Raw genomic sequence first — 20,310 nt, 5'->3', positions numbered from 1 at the left:
CATGGATGGCTCAGGTGTGGTGTCACTCCCAGAGGGAGTCACCTGGAGGTTTACGGAGGCCAGGACGCCTGCTTCCAACTGGAATAAAATGTTGAGACTGAGGAAGGAGTGGCCTCCGTACCCCTCACTGCATGCCAAGGGCTCTAGGTACTGCTCTTGCTTATGCGGGGTGGGGGGGGGGGGGGGGGGGGGGGGGGTGGGAGGGCTCGGGGGCTCGGGAGCAGGCTGGGGAGATGACCTGCCCTAGTGATAGCAAATGGCAGACAGCCGGGCGTGGTGGCACACGCCTTTAATCCCAGCACTCAGGAGGCAGAGGCAGGCGGATCACTGTGAGTTCAAGGCCAGCCTAGTCTACAAAGAACAGCTAAGAATACACAGAGAAATCCTGTCTCTAAAAACCAAAACAAAAAACAAAAACAAAAACAAAAACAAAAAGAAAAGAAAGAAATGGCAGAATTCAACTCCAGCCATGCTCCTGCCTCAATCCCACAGGAAACACGGACCAGATACAGATGCGGATTTTAGGATGTGGATGGTCTGCAGGGCTAGAGATTGCGGGGTTTTGCCTGGAAACTGTTGAGGGTGAGCTTAGCTCGCCTGTCAGCCTTGTCCCACCCCTCCAGCCAGCACTGTGCAGGACTGGACTCCAGCAAAGCAAAGAATCACCCCAGCATCTATAGGGCCCCTAGAACTCATCCCACAGGTCCTACTGTGCCCCCAAAGGCTGTGGCCACAGTGTGCTTACCTCTAGTGCCTAGGTTGGGAACTGCAGCCTCTGTTGTGACAGCTTCTGCTTGTCCCTTCTGCCCGCAGGAGACCTACCTGATGAAGCACATGTCCAAACACACAGTGGTGGAACACCTGGTGAGCCATCACTCACCCCAGAGGACGGAGTCCCCCGGCATTCCGGTGCGAATCTCTCTGATCTGAGCCCAACTGCGGCCCCGCCCCGCCCACTTGGCAGACACAGACCTAGGCAGCACCCAGCCTAACTCCCGCTGGCGCTTCCGGGAACCACCAAGCTCTCTCACGACCTTCCCAGCCTGCCAGAAAGCTTGGTCCGCAGAAGCCCTGCCTGGTCCAGCTCCTGGGCAGCCAGGCCAGCTGCAAGGTTCTGGACTGTTCTGGTGGCATCCAAAGACGACCTCAGAGCACTTTGAACCTGTCTGTTGGGTTTTCTTTTTTGTTCCCCCTCCCTCACCTGCTTCACTGTTTCTTGTTTTTAAGTTTGTTTTGGAAATAAGAAAAACAAAAACAACAAAAAAAAAGGATATTTATTGGCCAGGATGTTGGTGCTGCTAAGAACGAAAAACTGAAAGGACCGGACAGACGGATACAGAGAACCGGAGGGCAGCGTGGGAACTTCTCTGGCCCTAGCCTCAGGTCTTGAAGGGAGGCTCAGGCCTGGGATTCTGGACTTCAAAGGGGACCCTCCCTCAGGTGGGAGGAGTCAGGAGACTGCTGGAGCGAGCCTTTCCGTCACCCAGTCAAACTGCCTGAGCCTTGCCCTAGCCTTCATGAGCAGAGAGTACAGCAGCTGCCAGGGCTGCCTGGTGTCAGGGCATGGAAACAGGGGTCTGGAGAGCCGCAGGACCAAAGGGTGCAGTGACGGCTGGGTGGCAAGCCCAGGGAAATGGGTTGGGGGTGTACCAGGTGAGGCTTGGCCCCTCCCCTGCTGCCCTGAAGACCACCCCAGTCTACCTCGGTGCTGGCCAGGAAACCTATCGGCTACCTCTCCCACCACTCCAGACTGTGGGCAGGGGATAGGGAGGGAGTGGGCCTGGGACTAAGCCCCTTCCAGAATTCCCTCCACAAGGGGACAGTGTCCAGGGAGGGGTTGTCTTTCTCACCACAGACGACGACTTCCCCAACCCAGACCCCCCAGGCCCTGCGGCAGGGATAGGATCCTCCAAAGGAGGTCCCAGGAGCAGACCCTGCCCCCAGCCCTGCCCCCAGACACACCCCAATCCGAAAGCCATGCGTGTCCGTGTATATAGGAGCTTTGTACAGAGCCCAGAGAAGCCCTTCCACAGCCCCCAGAGAAGAAAACTAGACAAAACTCACCTATATATTCTGTATCTGAGTCCGTTTGAATATTAACTGTGTTATTTTTATACACTTTTTAAGCCTTAACTCGCCATTGATTTACCGGTTTAACGTTTCCTGGGGTTTCTTTTCCACTGGGGGGGGGGGGGTCTCAGCCCCCGGCCCCTTTGTTTGACTTGCGTCGTCTGATACTCAGTATTGTAGCTTTTTGTCCGCATGTTACTACCCTGTAAATATGCTGTTCCGATACTGTTAACATCTTTGCTTTTTTTTCTATGGGACCTCCAGGCCACCATATTTAGAAATAGTTACCTTATTAAAAAAGAGAAAACGGTCTGTTGGCTTTCTCAGTCTGCATCTTGGTGGCAGGGAGGTGAGGACAGGTAGCCCTCAGAGCTTCAGGAGAGAGGCTTATGCTCTATTTAAAGAAGGGAGTGGAGCCACATAACTCCAGTGTGGGAGAAGAACACTTAAGGGGGCGAGAGACGAAGGGATGCAACCCCTCTGCTCTTTGTAATTTCTCTGATGTGAAGAATAAACTGTACCTACACCCTGGTGGTGGCGGTGGACAGAGTGTTTGGTGCTGTGACGGGGCTGTGTGGGAGAGCGGGCCGGCCCACCTTTGCACTACTCTGCTGCAGGCATGTGTTATATACTCTCGTCACTGTGTGACAAATACCCAGGAGGCAGTGGGAACACTTGATGGGACTGATTGCTTTTGGCTCATGGTATCATCAGTCCGTTGGCTCAGGGCCATCCGTTTAGGCCTGAGGTTTAAACGCCATAGATACAGGGGTGTGTAGTGGAAGATGCTCACCCAGTGGCAGCCAGGATGCAGAGACACAGGAAGGATGGAGACAAGATACACCCTCTATTGTTTCTAAGCCTGGCCTGGGCCAAGCATCAGTGTTGATGGATGTGGAGGAAAATGGACCAATGTGCTGCCTGAGTGTAACGTGAGTGAGCTCCAGCCCTGTTCCCATCTGAACCCCAGTGAGCACAGTCTTTGTTTTCAGTATCCTGTCCACATTCCGGCCTTCAAGCTCCCAGCAGAGTTGCCCAAGAGCTCTGCCCAAAAGCATTCTAGGCTTTATCAAGACTTCCGACTTTTCCAAATTCTTCCCACAAACCACTCCCAAAGGCTTCAAATAGTCACAGCGATGACCTAATTCTCTGGTGTAAGTTTTTCATCTTACAGACTTTTCATCCTGTGACAAATACCAGATGGTTTATAGGAGAGAAGATGGGCTTGGGTTGATCAGAGTTCTGTCTGTGGTGCAGCTCATGGTTGGCTGGCTCCATTGTTTCTGGGACTATGGGAGGCAGAACATCCATATGGGAGGGTGTACAGTTGCTCACCTCAGACTGAGAGAGACAGAGGAAGGTGTGAGCAGCACCATGCCCTTTATTCCCTTTATTTATTTTTAAAGATTTGTTTATTTATTGTGTATACAAAGCTCTGCCTGCACGTACATGTGCAGGCCAGAAGAGGGCATCAGATCACATCATAGATGGTTGTGACCCACCATGTGGTTGCTGGGAATTGAACTCAGGACCTCTGGATGAGCAGTCAGTGCTCTTAACCGCTGAGCCATCTCTCCAGCCCCCATCACCATGCCCTTTAAAGGCAGGCTCTTGGTGACCCACGTCCTCCAACGAGGCTCTACTTTCCCAAATGCCATCATATTATGAGTTCTTTTTGTTTTTATAAAAAGATTTATTTATTATGTATATAGTGTCTTGCCTGCATGTGTGCCTGCCCTCCAGAAGAGGGCACCAGATTTCATTGTTGATGGTTGTGAGGCACCATCTGGTTGCTAGGAATTGAACTCAGGACCTTTGGGAAAGCAGCCAGTGCTCTTAACCTCTGAGCCATCTCTCCAGGCTCATATTATGAGTTCTTGAATGGCTAAATCCATTGATTGGGTCAAAGTCTTCAGAGCCTTCAAGAGTTGGCTCCATCCTTGAGGACCAAGCATTTTGGGGGTCCATTTCACATTGCTCTGGTAACAATGTTTTACCATTGAACTGAGAATGGATGTGGGCCAGCATAGAGCCACCGTGTTTTTGGTAATCCCACAGGCCTCTGGTCTGTCTCTAAGGTTGACCTCTTTACACTATACCAGAAAGCACTGGGCTCTGGCAGCCATATCTATGTCACATTACCCCATTACCCATGCTATCTACAGCTGATTGGCCAGAGATGGTCACCTGACTCCGCAAGTACACAGCCAGTGGTGCAGTGGCCACCCTGGCTCACAAGAACAGGTGGTACACATTCCCCAATTACACATTGAGGAGTGTTGGTGGCTCACAGTTGACCGTGACATGTTCATTTGTTCGGAGGCCAAAGGCTCACCTTGAGAGCCTTCTTCAGCTCCGCCCACTTTCTGGGCTTTATTTTTTCGAGCCAAGTTCTCTCACTTCCTTAAGGCTCACTGATCAGACTGGCTGGCCAAGAGCACAGCCACCTGCCTGTCTTTGCCTCCCTAGCTCTGGAATTACAGCCAGCCACCACGGTCAGCTTTTTTATGTGTGTTCTAGGGCTCAAGCTCAGGTCCCTCAACGCTTACACGGGAAGCACTTGACCAACTGAGCCAGCTCCTGCTTTCTGGACAAGCCAGTTGATAAGCCGCTGTATGACAGTGCCTCTCTAGTCAGCTTCTCTGCTCCATGTCTTGGGAAAAAGTTAGTTACGAGATGGTGGGCAACTCAACTGGATGACCGTAGAGATTAGGTGCTGGGGTGGTGGCTGTGTTCAGCCAGCCTCAAGCAGAAGACAGAGGAGGCAGAGAAATGGCCAGAGAGGACTGAGAACGGCGGTTCGTCTCAGTTCTGGAGACTTTCAGTCTTTAATCTCTGGCTGCATTTCATTTCCTGTTTGGTCTGGCATTCGGGAATTTAAGCCGCTAGTGATCTGAGGATGACTTAGTTACTTGACCTCTAGGTGCCTAATTGCATCTTGAGATCAAGAATGACAGCCACTTAGTAGGGAGGATGTGTGGTAAAGTCAGTCTGCAGGTGGGAAGCTCTTGAGCCTGTCCCCGGGGCGTGTAGCGTCATCAATAGTGCTGCTTCTAAGTTTCCACCTTGCTAGCATTTAGCCTAAACGCCCTCCCCCAACCTCGTCCCTAGCCAGGTGGAGCTATTCCAGGTTTTCTAGGCAGTACCAGTACTGACACAGCAATGAGCCACACCTAGATTTTTGGCTGTAGTGCTGATGGTCCAGGTATGTGGGCAAGTCCTGTGGACCTAAGAGCAGAGGTGGCAACCATTGAGGCCTCTGTAGAGGTGGGTTTTCCTGCTGCGCTGCACCTCTAACTCCTGCCGTCTCTAAGGAAGGCAGGGAACTAACTAACTGATCCCAACGAGGTACCACACCCTACTCCCCCTTCTCAGAAGGTCTCTCTCAGCATCATGTGACTGCCCAGAGTCTGGGTCTTGGTCAAGCCCCTATAAACTTGGAACCCTCTGTTTGTAGGAGATTCCCCCACCCTCTATGACCTTGCTTGAAATGGGGCCAGGCAGAGAGAGGGAAAGAGAGCAAGATGCTTTCTGAAGCGTCACGGCACCCCTCCCCACCGCAGGTAGGACTCGCGGCTTCCCACGTTTTCCTGTGAACAAACTAAGGATCTTGTTGTCTACGTCACACAGAGTTCCTAGAAGGAAAAGTCCACAAGACGTTCCACTGCCCCGCTGGCTCCCGGTCAGCTCTCCAGTGGGGCAGAGCTTGTTAGAACTGGTAAATGTTGCCGGCTTAGATGGAAGGCAAGCATTGTCCCACAAGGGGTAGGACTGTGCCAGCCTGTAGCCAGCAGCTATCTGCCTCCAGGCACATTTGAGCCCATCCAGTCCCTCTTTTAGAATCCAAAGGGCTTGGCTTCTGTTCCATCTGGTGCAGGTGAAGGGCACTGGGAAGCAGAAAGGCTAGTTTGCTGGGTACCAGAATCACTACTAGAGCCTTCTTGTGAACAATACCACATTGTAAAAACACCATCAGGGTTGGGCCAGACAAATAGCGTGGGCTGCTAAGCTACAAAGTCAGGAGGTTGGGCGAATGATTCAGTCAGTGAAATACCTGGGCATGTGGCGTATGCATCTGTGTGTGCGCACACCCACGAGGAGAGACCAGACATCAGTGTTGAGCGTCTTCCTCCTCCATCACTTCTCTATCTCCAGTTTTGAGACAGGGTCTCTTTCTGGAGCTTACTCATTCAGCCAGGATTATCGTGTCTGTCTCCCCATTACAGGCATGTGCCAGGATGCCTGCTGTCACATGGGTCCCTAGGATGTGAACGTGGGCATTCATGCTTGCGAAGCAGACACTTAGCTAACTGAACTGTCTCCCCAGCACTCTGTGTAGTTTTTTTTTTTTTTTTAAATTTATTATGTATGCAATGCTCTGCCTGTGTGTACACCTGCAGTCCAAAAGAGGGCACCAGATTTCATTACAGATGGTTGTGAGCCACCATGTGGTTGCTGGGAATTGAACTCAGGACCTTTGGAAGAGCAGATGGTGCTCTTAACCTCTGAGCTATCTCTCCAGCACCTTTGTGTAGTTCTTACAGAGAATGAAAGTGGTTGGGCAGGCATGGATGAGGAAGAGTCAGCCACCTTCTCCTCCTCTTTTTCCTCTCATTCCTTCTTTTCCTTTCCTTTTTAAATTTTTTTTTATTTTTTTCAAATGTAAGGGTCATTCAGAAATGACTTGTTTCTTATAGCATTCCACAAATGTGCACAAACTATGCTACAGGCAGGGGAGGTGACATGGCTGAGCCTCTGGCTGGACTGCCTGCTGTCCTCTCCCCGGCTCATTCCTGAAGACGTTGGCTGGGAAGGAGGGATAAGCCTTCACTCTCCTGCAGCTGACATCTCAAGAATGTGAACGGCTCCTGTGTCTAGGCAGTTTTGCTCTCCTTATTTTAAAAACATTAACTTCAAAAGAAGAGAGAGAAAGATCAGCGGTGAAAGGGCCTGGAGGGAGAAGGGGGGGCTCCTTGGGCGCTGTTTGCCAATGTCAGAAATCTCTTAACATTATTACAAGTGTTAATGATAAGTTCTACAGGCCCTATTGTAAACATCCCTCTGGTGTCCACTGTCCTGTAAACAGCAGAGTCATAGGGGAGGGAGCAACTTGACTCCTGTTAGTAGATTTTGGAGCCTCCCTTACTGCCTGAGCAAAGGTGTGTCAGCCAAACAGCCATCCAGACTACCCTCGTACCAGCTCCAGGTGTCCTGCATCAACCACGGACACCTTGAAAATACCACACAACAGTCGCAGCTGATAACGGGCTCCTGAAGACACAGCCGTAACTGTTGAATGATTATTAATATTTCATAATTTTAACAAATCAGTGGTTACTCCTTAGCCAGCTATACACCCAAATAACCACACACAGAGAGACTAGGATCTATTTAACTAGCCTAGAGCACAGTGCTGCACAATAATTACTCCATCTTAAACCTCCAGGCTAGTATAGCTTCCTCCCATCCATATTTCACTGGCTTTTTACACCTCCTGGGTCCAGTTCTTTTCTCCTGGTGTTTCCACCTGCATCCTTCCTCTTCTCCCTGACTTCTCTCTCATCCTCACCGGACCAGGATGTCCCACCATATTTTCTGTTATTGCTTAGCATTGACTAGTTGGCTTTTATTGGCAACACAGAGAACAAACAGTGACATGTTTACACATGTGTTGTCAACTCTTTTTAAAAAAATATTTAATTATTTATCAGTATGTATACAGTGCTCTGCCTACATGTACACCTGCAGGCCAGAAGAGGGCACCAGATCTCATTACAGATGGTTGTGAGCCACCATGTGGTTGCTGGGAATTGAACTCAGGACCTCTGGAAGAGCAGACAGTGCTCTTAACCTCTGAGCCATCTCTCCAGCCCTGTGTTGTCAACACTTAAGGGTGAAGGCTGATCTAGGAACATGAAGGAGAAGCCAGCACAGCAGTGGTGATGGCAGAGGCAGTGGCAGCTGAGCGGCCAAAGCCACAACCACGGCTGCTTGAGAGCTGAAGGGGCCATGCTACATGGGTCGGGCAGCCAGGCGGCAGAAGTGGGAAGCCTGCTTGACGGTGGAAGAAGAGGCAGGTGACCAGATGCGGAGAGGACCCAGAGCATAAACTAGAGAGACAGCAGAGGCAGTGAGGATGAAGAAGAGCTGATGCTATGAGGACCAGGAGAAGAGAAACCACAGGTCCTGGTCCCAGGAACGATCCTAGACACCTGGCAAGCCTCCGATACGGGAGACTCAGAAGCTGTAACACTGGCCACCAGCAAGGTCTGGGTAACCCTGACACCGGAGACCCACTCAGAAACTGAGACATCAGCTGCTACCAAGGGCTAAGGAAGGCCTTGACCCCAACGCCGAGGCAAAGGCTTAACACTAGAAGGCGTCACTTGCTGCACTTCCAGCTGCTGAAAAATACCTGGGCTACAAAAGCTGCCTCTCGCCTTTTAATAATTTGCGTCTGTTTCATTAAGGAAGGTGGTAGAAGCCGGGCGGTGGTGGCACACACCTTTAATCCCAGCACTCGGGAGGCAGAGGCAGGTGGATTGCTGTGAGTCCAGGACAGCCAAGGCTACACAGAGAGAAACCCTGTCTTGAAAAAACCAAAAATAAATAAATAGTAATAATAATAATAATAAAATAAAATTTTTTCATCTAGCAACAAGTTGCACTCTCAGCAGTGCTCAGTATCTCTGATCTCAGGCCCCTGCCTTGTATACTGTAAGAGCCAGTTAAACCTATAATGACCTTCTCACATGTGGCCTCTAATAACATTTGTCCTGACTCCACCACCACTCTACCTTCTTTTCTGCATTAAGAAACAAATTCTCACCTCTGTTTTTCTTTCAGTTCTATAATTTCACTGTAATTTTCACTCATTCATCCTGCCGGATTAATTTAAAAATATTTTTTCTAGCATAAGGAAAAGTGACTTCATATATTATTGCCTGCCCTGATTCTATTTAAAATATAACTGATTTACTTAAAAAGATATATTTATGTGTAGGTGTTTTGCCTACATGCAAAACATATGTGCTCCATGTACATGCAGTGCCCAGAGAGTATAGGTGAGGGAGGGCAGCAAATTGCCCGGGCAGGAGGTAGTGTTATGAATCACGGTAGATGTGTTGTGAACAGAACCCAGGTCCTCTGCAAGGTGGCTTTGAACTATCTCTCTAGCCCCATACCCAGATCTTTTAGAAAGATTATTAACTACTCTGTCTGTTTAAAATATTACTCATAAAATAAACTTATAAATTAAAAAAAAAATTGCATCTTGGTTGAGCTAAAGGGCTCTCTAACAAGTTGGTGACTAAGGGTCTATAGGCCCCAGGTACCTAGCCTCTTTTCAATACCTCTGAGTTCCAAAGTCCCTCTTCCAGAGACTGTGTTACCAGCTCTAACTGCCTTCATGGTTTTGAAACATCCTACAGTCCGTATTCCATACCCGCAGTGCCAAAGACGCTCTTGCACCTGGCTGGCCAGGGTGGACCTGCTAGGTTCGCACCAGTGTATACTCCTTGGGCGCCCAGAGCAGGCGAGGGTGGTGGATCTCTGTCCTCCAGCCAATAGGCTGGGCCCAGCAGAACTCAGGCGACAGCAGCTTGCTGGGCTTATACAGCCAGAAGAACTTGTTGAGGTGGCTCTCGTCTTGCCAGAGCGCCTCGATGCCGCGCTCACGGTCCAGCTGTTGGCCAAGGTCACAGTGGGCCGTCAGCTTGCGTAGCGCCTTCACGGTGCCTCCGAATACCGCGGCGTGGTAGTAGAAGTCCCCTTCCCCCCACGACAGCGCGGCAGCCGATCGCTTGTCCCGCTCGTAGGGCAGCAGCCACCGGGGCCAGCGATAGTGCCAGGCATGCAGCTGTCCCACCAAGTCGGCCAGCGCCTCGGGCCCGAAGTTACCGGCAAAGTACTGGTCCACGTCCAGGCAGAACACATAGTCAGCTTCTTGGCCCAGCTGCTTTCCCAGCGCCTCGTGTAGAGTGCGCATGCGCGCCATGGACACGTCCTGCCAGCGCCTCTCTCGCTGCACAAATTCCACCCTCAGCAGGCGACTCTGGCCCAGCGCCACGTAGGGCATTGCTTCAGGGCGATCGGTGAACACGTAATACACCACGTTCTGGCCCACCATGAAGTACTGTTCTGCCGATTCCAGAAAGCGTTTCAGGTACTTCTCCAGGTACCTGCCAAGCAGGCAGGCAGAGTCAGTCCCGCCATCTCCCTCCCTGCCTGCCCACACCAGGCAATGCAATCCCAGATCCAATCCTTGGGGTGGTGGGAGACTGAGGCAGGCATCTCAGCATTGGGGGGGGGGGTGGGGGTGGGGGTGAGGACAGAGGTAGGCGGATCACTGTGAGTTTGAGGCCAGCCTTGTCTACAAAAGCGAGCCCAGGATAGCCAGGACTGTTACACAGAGAGAAACCCTGTTTCAGAAACCTTAAACAAAGAAAGAAAGAAACATGATTGAAAGCTGCCCACCATGTCTCTCTGGAAGGAATGAATTGCCCTGCCCTGTTCCGTTGAATGTAGACTTTTTCTGACTCCTCTGACTCAGGCAGTACTGAGCTGGACCACTCTTGGAGGACAGGAGGTGTTGGAAGTCCTCTCAGCCTGGTGGAAGGGAGTCCCAGGACCAGAGGATACAATGACGCACAGAACAGCAGGCTGCACAAGCAAGCCTGTGGGAAGCAAGCCAGTAAGCAGCATTCCTCCATGCCTTCTGCCTTCAGGTTCCTGCCTTCAGGTTCCTGCTCTGAGTTCCTGCCCTGATTTCTTTTCTTGGATTACCAACTGAAGTAGCTGAAATAAACCTTTTCCTTCCCAGGCTGTAAATTAATACATAGCCCAAGCCAGCCATGGAGGGAGACTGTGTGGAGTGGGAGGCATATGTGGCTCTTTAGTCATTGATTTCCCAGCTGAGACTCAGACATCTGGCAGTAAAGAGCCCTTCCTGGGAGTTCCTGAATTCCTGCCTATAGCAATTTATTTTAAAGCCATTTTGTTGGCGGCCATTCTTCACAAGGACAAGCAGAATGCTCAAGATACTGACAATTTAAAAAAAAGATTTATTTATTTATTATGTATATAGTATTCTGCCTGCATGTATGCTTGCAGGCCAGAAGGGGGCACCAGATCTCGTTATAGATGGTTGTGAGCCACCATGTGGTTTCTGGGAACTGAACTCAGGACCTCTGGAGGAGCAGCCAGTGCTCTTAACCTCTGAGCCATCTCTCCAGCCTGAATACTGATAGTTTGCATCCCTTGTAACCTGGGACACCAGAAGTTTGAAGGATTAGTGATCAAGCCTAATAGTCTGAACATGTGCTGTCTTTTAAAGAGCTAGAGTCACTTGAACAAATATTAAAACAAAACAAAACAAAAACCCGCTAAGTGGTGGAAGGAGGTGTTGAGCCTAGGGGGGTGTTGGGGCTGGGCCCTTGATTTCCGTATGCTCAGTTTCTGGTGGGCCTGTGGGATCTGGAAGCACAGGTCAGCATCTCAGAGTGTAAGGTTCACAGAATTTCTCCCTGGAATTCACGGAGGGTCCTCTAACGCACAGAGGCACAAAGGCCCCCAAGTGGTCCAACAGCTCAGTCCCCTTGCTCTTGGGCCAGCCCTGAGGATCTTTCAGGCCACCTTGTCCTGGGGTGACTGGTGACTCTCCTGGGTTTCTTTCCCTTATGTGGGGTTTGGGGCACAGCTGGGAAAAAACTTAAACACTTCTCTGTGGTACCCAGTGGCTCAGACTTCTTTGCGCAAGTGTTTGGGTGTTTCTTCCTGGGTGGGCACTCCCATTTCATTTCACAGGAGCCTTGCCCACTCCCCGCCCTGTCCTGCTCTCTGATGCTCTGTGACTTAGGGCTATAGGTCTGACTCCACACCCAGCCCGGAAGCCCTTCTGCACTACTAATCACCCTGGGCCCCCCCTCCCTCCCACAGCGGGAGGGCAGCGCCCTGTCCTTCGCCTCTTCCACCCACCTGGCTCCTTCTACACCCGAGGCCTATCTTTCAGACTCCTCACTCTGCAATAATTTTGTCCTCCTCGGAGACCGGCTTCTGTGGCTACTCCCTTGCTGTGGTCACCATGAATGTCATACCTCTGAAACCTTGCTGTGTCACCTGCTGAGACCCTTGTTCATCTAGCTCACTTGCTCTGATCCTTCCTTCGCTCACACACAGACGGGCCTACCTCACCGAGCTCTGTGATCGAGTGCTTCTAACATGTCATTCTCCGGCGTCACCCACCCTCATGCCCTTCCATACCTAGCCTGGACTCACCCCTTTGTGAATTCCTGGGCTCCCAGCCGTTCTTCATCAGGCTTTGCTGGCAAAGCCACTCCCATGCTGTGTCATCTACACTGAGGACCTTAGGTTTAGCCACTTGCTAAGCCCTTTCTTTTCTCCTCATCAACCCAAAAAGCTCTTTTATGTCCTCACTATAAGCCCAGTGTTTCCATGTGTGCCAGATCTACCTCGCTCCCCCCCCCCCCCCGCCCGCCAGCCCCTCTGCCGCACAGTCCTTTTTAGGACTAGTTCTGAGCCCTGGCTCCTGGGTGGACTCCGGCATTGCTGTCCAGCGAGAAGGGGGCAGCCCAGGGTGCTTCTGTGCCCGCCTGAGAGTCTGAGGCAGTAGGTACGACCTTTAGCTGTACTATGAGTTCCTATGGCACAGAGCAAGGCTCCATGGATTCTCATCCATGTGCACGGCCTCCTGCTCCCTCCCTATGAGCACCGTCCCCTCCCTGGGCCTTACCTGCCTACAGCGAAGACAGTCAGTCCAACGGTGAGGTTCTGCCGTCTCGCCTCTTGCTCAGCTACATGTGGGTCGAAGGTGCCATCCCAGATAATTGGGGCTCCCCAAGAGGTACAGGTCAGGACTTCAGGCCGGGCCCTTGCCATGAGGAGGAGGAGGAAGACAAGGAGGAAGAGGAGGAGGAGGAGGAGGAAGAAGAAGAGGAGGAGGAAGAAAGACAGTTGTATTTGCCCAGCTGCTTGGTACCTGTTTACTGTCACTTCCCCACTGCTGGGCCTTAGGGACTCACAGACGTCCCTAAGGACTCATAGCTTAGAACCAACCAGGTAGACAGGGTGACCAAAGACAGAATGCTTGCATGTGGATAAGAAGAGGCCAGGGGCCCAGGGCAGACCTGTGTAGTTTGTGGACACGCTGAGTGAGAGAATGGTTTGATGCTTACCTGTGGTGCAGAGCACCCGTGAAATTGTCCTTCAGCAGAGGCGTGGTGGCTGCAGGGCAAACGCCCATGGGGATGAGGGTTTCTAAGTGCCTGTGGGTGGCAGAAACAGGAAGGGACATTTGGCATGTTCCTTGTTTGGTGGGGAGAGCCCATAGATCATTCACCCAGGCTAAGCCAGCCAGCTACCTCCTTCCTTCCCTCAGGAGGCCCTTGGAAAGTTCCACTCTCACCCTGACCCTGGGCATGGAGGAGTACCTGAGAATGCGGAACCCAAATAGGTACAGGCCTAAGACACCAGATGCGGACAGGAAGAGCCACCACAGGAGTCTCTTCTTGGCCCTGGGGTAGTGGGAGAGGGGGAGGGGTATCAGTAACTTACTTAGATGAGAGAAATCATTGCCGGATTCTCCTGCTTTATTTAATTTCTGAGTAAGAACCTATTATTTTATTCATGCAGCACAGACATTCAAACGGATTCAAGAGTTTGCACGGCACAGAGCCTTTTACAGTTCTGCACACACAGGTGGCCAGTGGTATCTGTGTCTCACGTGTCCTTCCAGAGATGGGCTGGGCAGAGAAGGCACATGGAGAAATGACAGTAAGCACTCCTTGCTCCTCTGGCTCCCCCACAGATGGCAGCACAGTGGACAATCTGACCTAAGCCTTGCAGGGCTTGCTGACAGTTATATCTTTCTGGTAACCTATAACATATTGTATGTTGGCATTTAAGGATGACGTTGTCGTTACATTGCTGAGAATCAAAGGCAAGATTACTGCCACTGAGCGTCATCCCAGCTTCACCTCAACCCTTAAAGGACCTCCTGTCCTCTTGCCTCATGCCTTGGGTTGGAGGAGTTCACCTGCCTGGCAGGATCTGTCTAAGGGGCACAGAGTCCTGTCTGTTGCTTGGACAGGTTGTGGCATGGTGTGAGTTGGCCAGGCTTGGAGGATGATAGCATTTAGGTCTGGTGTGTTTCATGAGTTGTAGTAAGGCTGCTCTTGGATGTGGGGAAGAAAGTCCATGAGGAGAAAGGAACTTGTGGCTTGGTATTGGGAGTAAAGAACTGGGCAGACATATGTCGGTGGCAGCCAGTTCAACCTGAGCTGGTATCCTGCCCACCAAGCTCAAGCTGCAGTCCGGGCTTGGCGGTAGTGGGCTTTTTTATTTATTTATTTATTTTTTTCTGTAAGAGCCTCACAGCAAAGAGCAGATATGGGGACCGGGTGCCTGTGCCTGTTTTGAACTCTGGTGTCACCCTTTGTTAATAAGGCTGGCTCTCTGGGCATCAGTTTTCCACGAGGGAGGCAGAGTACTGAGCACAGCACCCTCAGAGGCTGACTCTGAACTCGGACTTAATGTCAGCTAAGTGACTGGAGCAAGCCTTCCACACTGGAAACTCAGTGAACTTCAGCTGCTTGGGGCACTGATAATGCGTCCTACCCACATGAGCTCCTCCTCCTGTTGCCACTCTCTGCACCTCCCCCCACCCCCCATCGTTTCTATGGTCTCTTTCAGGAAGGCCGCCTACATCGGATCCCCTTTTCTGTTAGAATGGCTCCATACCCTATGTGCCTAGGATTCCCTCAAAGAACCCACCTTATATTTGTGCATATGTGGGAATCCTCTCAGCACAGAGAGCCTCAGAGGGGTGACTGAGCCAGAATGCAGCCCAGCCCCTACCTCTCTCACACTTACCTACCCCTACCTCTACCACACACAGGTTGGTTTCCCTAGGTCTCTTTGTCTCTGTCTTTTCAGTCCTCTGTAGCCTCTATGTGACCTTGGCCACCTCAGTCCCCTTCCTGCCCCCAGAGCCATCTTTGAAATGACCAACCTCCCTTAACAGTGCCTGTGTCATACCAGTAGCTTAATTCTCAAAGGAGAGGAAAAAAAAAAAAAAAAAGCATTTAGTAGGCAAATATATAGAAAATGCTCAACCTTACTAGTAGGCAAAGACATACAAATTAGAACTCAGTGGCAGCGTTTGTTTATAAAATGATCACCTTAAAAAAAAAAAAAAAAGACTATGATGAAAATAGCCAGGCTGCCAGCACACAATATGAAAAGGGGGGCACCTGGTCTGCTGGTAGAGTAGGAATTGTCCTGGCCTTTTGGGGAGCTGCTTAGCTTCCTGTACTTGTCCCAGCCTCTGCCCTTCTCTCTGAAGAAGATGCCCTTGGGTATAGAAGGTGGTCCTATGCCCAGGCGTTTGTCAATATCTGCTTGGCCATGCTCTTGGCATTGTGTATTGGTCACAGTGTGGCACCAAGCCTTGTGCTGGGTCCAAGGCATCAAAGTGAGTGAGATGGTAGGAAGGACCCTGTCTTTAAAATGGGGAGCGAAGATGATGGGGTTGCACTGAGGAAGGTGGAGTGAGGGCAGAGCTCTGCGCAGTGAACCCTGGGATGGGGGGGGGGTGACACACAAGAGGTAGAGTGTGGCACACCAGCCTAGGATGGAAAAGAGAGCTCCAGGAGGCTTTCCAAGACTCCCTGGAGGAGCTGGCCTGTGAGCCAGGCCTCAGAGAACTAGAAACTATTTAGAAAGGGATGTGGGGGGAAGGGAAACCTCCTAGAAGGAAAGACCAATGCACCCAAAGGCCTCTCATTAAAGGAAGATTTTTAGTGTCCAGTGAGGGGGGAGCTGTTGGTGGAATTATTCAGGTCGGACTCTGGACCTGGACATGGTGGGCTGGGTCGGGGAACATGGCTAGAGATAAGGAAGCCAGTCAGGGGCCAGGAGTAGCTGGCAGCACGTTGGTGGCTGACTGGAGATAAATAAATGGTGAAGGGTTTGGAGAAGGGATGGGCACGGTGTGGCCATTGATGGCAGAGATATTTGTATCTGGAGCCAAGAGACAAACTATATCTGTCTGGTTGAGGGTAGGGAAGGCCTGGAGCTCAACAGCGAGTTCTGGGGTTCGCCAGGAAGGCAGGAGTGTTGTGGGGGAGAGAGCTGAGGTGGAGGCAGCCAGCCCAGGCACTGAGTGCTGGGTTTGTGTGTGCCAGGTGAGGGGGTGGATGCTGTGTAAGTGTGTGGTGGTGTAAGAGGGCATGGAAGGATGTGGGTGACTTCCCTGCGGCGGAGGAAGTCAAAGGTTTGCAGTCGGTGGATGGTATGTGCAGAGGATGGTATGTGCTGGAGTCACAGCAACTGGCCTTGTCTGAGCTGCTCATGTGCACCCGAGAAAGCCTCCAGTGTCTAGTCAAAGGGACCGGCTAAGTGAAGACTGCAGTCCTGTGGAAAACTGCCTTGCGCAGGAGCATGAAGTGAAAAAAAAGCAGGATTTAAAAAGAGCATGCATCACGACGGCTGATAAATAAGAATAAAAATACACACCGGAAAATGGGGGCAAAGCAGCCACTTAAGGATAGGTGTAAAATTATTACGGGAGGGCTCTCGTCATCTCCTCAGTTGTTTGTGATCTCCTTAGAGTGCTTTGTGTTTCTGTGTAACGTGTAAGTGTTCATTTGTGTGCAGATTCATGTGTGTGGAGGTACACATAGAAGTGTTAGTAGACCAAGCAAAGGTCAACCTCGGTCATCCTTCTGCAAACCTGTCCCTACTGCACCCCCACATTTTTTTGCCTGTGCTGGGAATTGAACTTAGGGTCTCATATGAGCTAAGTAGATGGTCTACCACTGAGCTATCATCCCAGCTCCCTCTTTGTTTTTAAAGACAGGGTCTCTCAGTGGCTAGGAACTTGTCACGTAGGCTAGTCTGAATGACCATGGTCTCGGAATCCACCTGTGTCCATCTTCCTACTTTCTAGAGTGACAAGTGTGGCATCAAACTCAGGTCTTCATAAACTGCCTTGTTTTTTTTTTTTTTTTTTTTTTTTTTCCACAAAGGACCAGAGAATTTGCACCTCTGGCCAACTGCAAGATGAAGTCCACATCTCTTAGCAGGGCTGAAGGAGCCTTTGAGACATGGCCTGTGCATTGGTGTCACCTGGCCATGCTCCCTGGCTGTGCACCTCCAGTCTATACAGCAGACTGTCCAAGGATGTTCTAACAGGACTTAAAAAAAAAAAAAAGCATATGGTGGCTGGTGGGAGGGTGGAGGTGCTTGCTGTCGAGCCTGACTAATGACTTAGACTCAGCCCTCAGGACCCATGTGGAAGAGGGAGAGAGAGAGAGAGAACTGGTTCCCTACGGGTTGTCCTCTGACCTCTACATGTGCACTGAAACACACACACACACACACACACACACACACACACACACACACACACACACACACACCTTAAACAAAAAGAAAAAGAAAATGTGTATTTGTAGGGAAGAAGGGGACTAATGAAAGGAGCGAAGATGGATATGAGTGAAGGACAATGACAAATCTGTCTGAAAGTGCCATAGTGGCACCTAACTGCTCTGAATGCTGGAAAAAAAAAAAAAAAAAAAAAGCTAAGGGAAAAAAAAAAAAAAGCGGTGCACCCCTTTAATCCCAGCACTTAGAAGGCAGAGGCAAGTGAATCTCAAGTTCAAGGCTAGCCTGATCCAGAGAGTGAGGACAGCCAGGGCTACACAGAGAAACTCTGTCTCAAAAGAACAAATAAAATAAAATAAGGGCGTAAGCAAGGCTAGCAGGACTGGGTGGAGCACTTGCGTGTGTCTGACCATGGAGGTCAGTGTGGCCAGTGAGAAGCAGCAGAAATGGATGCAGAACTCCACGGAGAGGCAGGTCTCACACCCGTGGCAGGAGGCCCTCTCCCGATGTGTCCATGTGCTGACGGGCACAGTATCCATCAGAGCTGCCTTAACCTCTACTGGAGATGCCAGGACAGCAGAGCTCCCTAGGATCAAATGTGATCCATATAGGAGACATCACACCTTACAGTAGCCATGGGACAAAAGCAAAGCAGTAAAATGAATTCTGAACTTTTTTTTTTTATGTCAACATATCCAAAATGCCCTTTTACTGTAATTGGCAATATGGAATTTGACATATTTCCTTTCCCATTTTTCCCTAAGTCTAAGTCCTAAGTCTGATTTCTAGCTTTGACTTAATACGGCACACTTTGGGGGCTCAGTAGCCACAAGTTACTGTTTGCTGTTATATACAGATTTGGGGCCTTTTAAAATTGTGACTAAGTGCCCTTCAGTTGTGCTCAACCCTGCACATTAAGGCTGCACCCTTTCTTTAATTGGTGTCTAATTTCTGTAATGTGCCTACCGTGCTGTGGTTCCAGTCCTCTGGAGGGATACAATGGCCACAGGTATTTGTATCCCCTAGATTGCTGTCCACACACACCTTAAACCCACAGCGTCTCACCCAGCAGTCTGCGAGTTCCTGCCTCTCCCTCTCCCATCCTTTCTTTCCTTTGTGTGCCTGTGACCCCGGAACCCCATTCTCCCTTAACAACAGCTGTCTCCGGGTTTACACACGGAAGCCCACTTGCTCTATCATCTCTGCCCCACTGTTTTACATGAGGATTTGTGTAGCAACCTTCCAGTCAAGCTGCTGGGTTGTCTACCCTTCGGCCCCCACCATCCCGTTTCCTGGCTTTCCCATGACTCACTGGTCTTGTCACACCTGTCTTTGCCAAGGCACTTTCCCCACCTTCTGTCATTCATCTCTCAGTTCCTTGGCATCTGGTCCCCCCTTCCTCCATCTCTACCTTCACCAGACCTCTCCTTTCGTCCTTGCCTCTCCTGTGTCAGTCTAGGAACTCTTGGTTATCCTAGTAGACTCTGTAGTCTTGTAACCAAGGTCCAGAACTTGCCTCACACCTGGCGGCATCAACACTCACTTGCTGGAAGTCAATGAAGTAATGGCTTTAACTTTACTCTCTTTTCCTAACTCACCGTTAATCTTTGCTTAAAACTCCGTTCGCTCCAGGAGTTAAGTCTGTGTTTACTCCTAATCCTGGGCACTGATGGGGCCAGACTCTGTAGAGAACACTTCCAGGTCTTGCTGAAGCCCAAGCCTGACCACAGTGCCTGGGGAGGAAGCTGGATTGTACCACTCTGCCAAGCGAGGGGTCTGGGTCTCAGAAGGGAAGGGGCTGGTTAAGTGCTGGGCCTGAGCTTTGGCCTACCCAGCACGACTCCCACCTGCTCCACTTGCAAAGCTCTTTGGCTCCTCAGCGACCTCAAGTCTGTGAGAAGCCTGCTCCTTCCCCGCTCTGCCTGCAGCCCACTCTGAACCCTAGCAGCTGGCTAGACTGCAGCAGGAGCAAGGACAGGCTGGCGCTGACTTCTCTTTGTCCCCAGCGACTGCTCTAGCCAGCCCTCTCCCACACCAGAGTAGGGAAAACAATGCTTACCCACAGGCACTAGGCCTTAGTGAAGGCATCCAGACCGAGCTGGCCCTGAGCAGCCCAAGCTGGATTGAAGGGCTAGGTGAGGGTGGGTGCTAGGACCCAGGATGGGGGTGGGACGACTGTAGCGGTCTACCTTTCTTCCTCTGCCTGGGGCACCAGGTTTACTCTGGAAATGCCCGTGTGACCCACTTTGCTGAAGGACCTGTGGGCATGGCAGAACATAGCTTACTGCCCATTAGGCCCCATTCCTTCACCCCTTTCTCTGCTTTCAAGAGAGCTCTCAGATGCGGGGGGGGGGGGGGTGTACAGCCTTGCACCCTGGCTTTCTTCTGGGGGACAAAGGAAGAGGAGCTCTCCTTAGCTTCCCTTTGCCTTGCTCCTTCCTTCACCTCTTGTTCTTGGGGCAGCACTTTTCCCTCAGCAAGCCTATCATCTGACGGAACCCCCCTTGGGTCAATCAGCCTGGGCTTATCCTTGTACACCCCCCACCACCTGCAGGCACTGAACCCACTCACCTGAATCCCTTGAGAGCCATTGGGAGAAGCCTGTTGTCATAGCCTGCCATCAGATTTTTTTCAGCCCCGAGAGGTGGAAGAAATGGCCTACTTGCTCACAGTGAAAGTGGCTAACGGGGACAAAGCAGTTCCTTTCTGCCTCTCAGCCTCTGGAACCACACCCATTGAGGTACTCTGGGGTGGATGGCCAATAAATTCTAGAGCCAGAAGGTGGAGCTTGTGGGTAAGGACTGGTCCTGGGGTGGGGTGGGTGGGGCTGGGAAGCCC

The 20,310-nt window shown here is 51.0% G+C and overlaps 2 protein-coding genes across 3 annotated transcripts in view; one reads left to right on the top strand and one right to left on the bottom strand.

Moving 5' to 3' along the window:
* Znf362 (zinc finger protein 362) overlaps positions 1–1,409 on the top strand; it is a 32,062-nt gene extending 30,653 nt beyond the window's left edge. For both annotated transcript variants that reach the window (XM_051171280.1, XM_051171279.1), the window contains one exon: positions 814–1,409. In XM_051171280.1, the coding sequence (XP_051027237.1) occupies positions 814–930 (117 nt within the window). In that variant the 3' untranslated portion in view covers positions 931–1,409. The remainder of the gene's footprint in view (positions 1–813) is intronic.
* Positions 1,410–9,186: 7,777 nt separating this feature from the next.
* On the bottom strand, positions 9,187–20,271 carry A3galt2 (alpha 1,3-galactosyltransferase 2). Its single transcript, XM_051171965.1, has 5 exons — positions 20,044–20,271; positions 13,518–13,601; positions 13,263–13,352; positions 12,821–12,958; positions 9,187–10,250 (listed from the first exon to the last, which is right to left on the bottom strand). The coding sequence occupies exons 1-5, from the start codon at positions 20,091–20,093 to the stop codon at positions 9,563–9,565; spliced, it is 1,050 nt and encodes a 349-aa protein (XP_051027922.1). The 5' UTR covers positions 20,094–20,271; the 3' UTR covers positions 9,187–9,562.
* Positions 20,272–20,310: the final 39 nt, after the last annotated feature.

This window comes from Acomys russatus, chromosome 29, assembly GCF_903995435.1.
Source record: "Acomys russatus chromosome 29, mAcoRus1.1, whole genome shotgun sequence".
Taxonomy (NCBI): domain Eukaryota; kingdom Metazoa; phylum Chordata; class Mammalia; order Rodentia; family Muridae; genus Acomys; species Acomys russatus.
This window is presented reverse-complemented; position numbering and strand designations above follow the sequence as displayed.

Excerpts from the sequence above, each read along its gene's own strand:
- A3galt2 (XM_051171965.1), bottom strand. The coding sequence starts at position 20,093 with ATGGCAGGCTATGACAACAGGCTTCTCCCAATGGCTCTCAAGGGATTC. Across the intron at positions 13,602-20,043 it reads ATGGCTCTCAAGGGATTCAG|GGCCAAGAAGAGACTCCTGT; the intron begins GTGAGTGGGTTC and ends CCACTACCCCAG. Across the intron at positions 13,353-13,517 it reads TTTGGGTTCCGCATTCTCAG|GCACTTAGAAACCCTCATCC; the intron begins GTACTCCTCCAT and ends TGCCACCCACAG.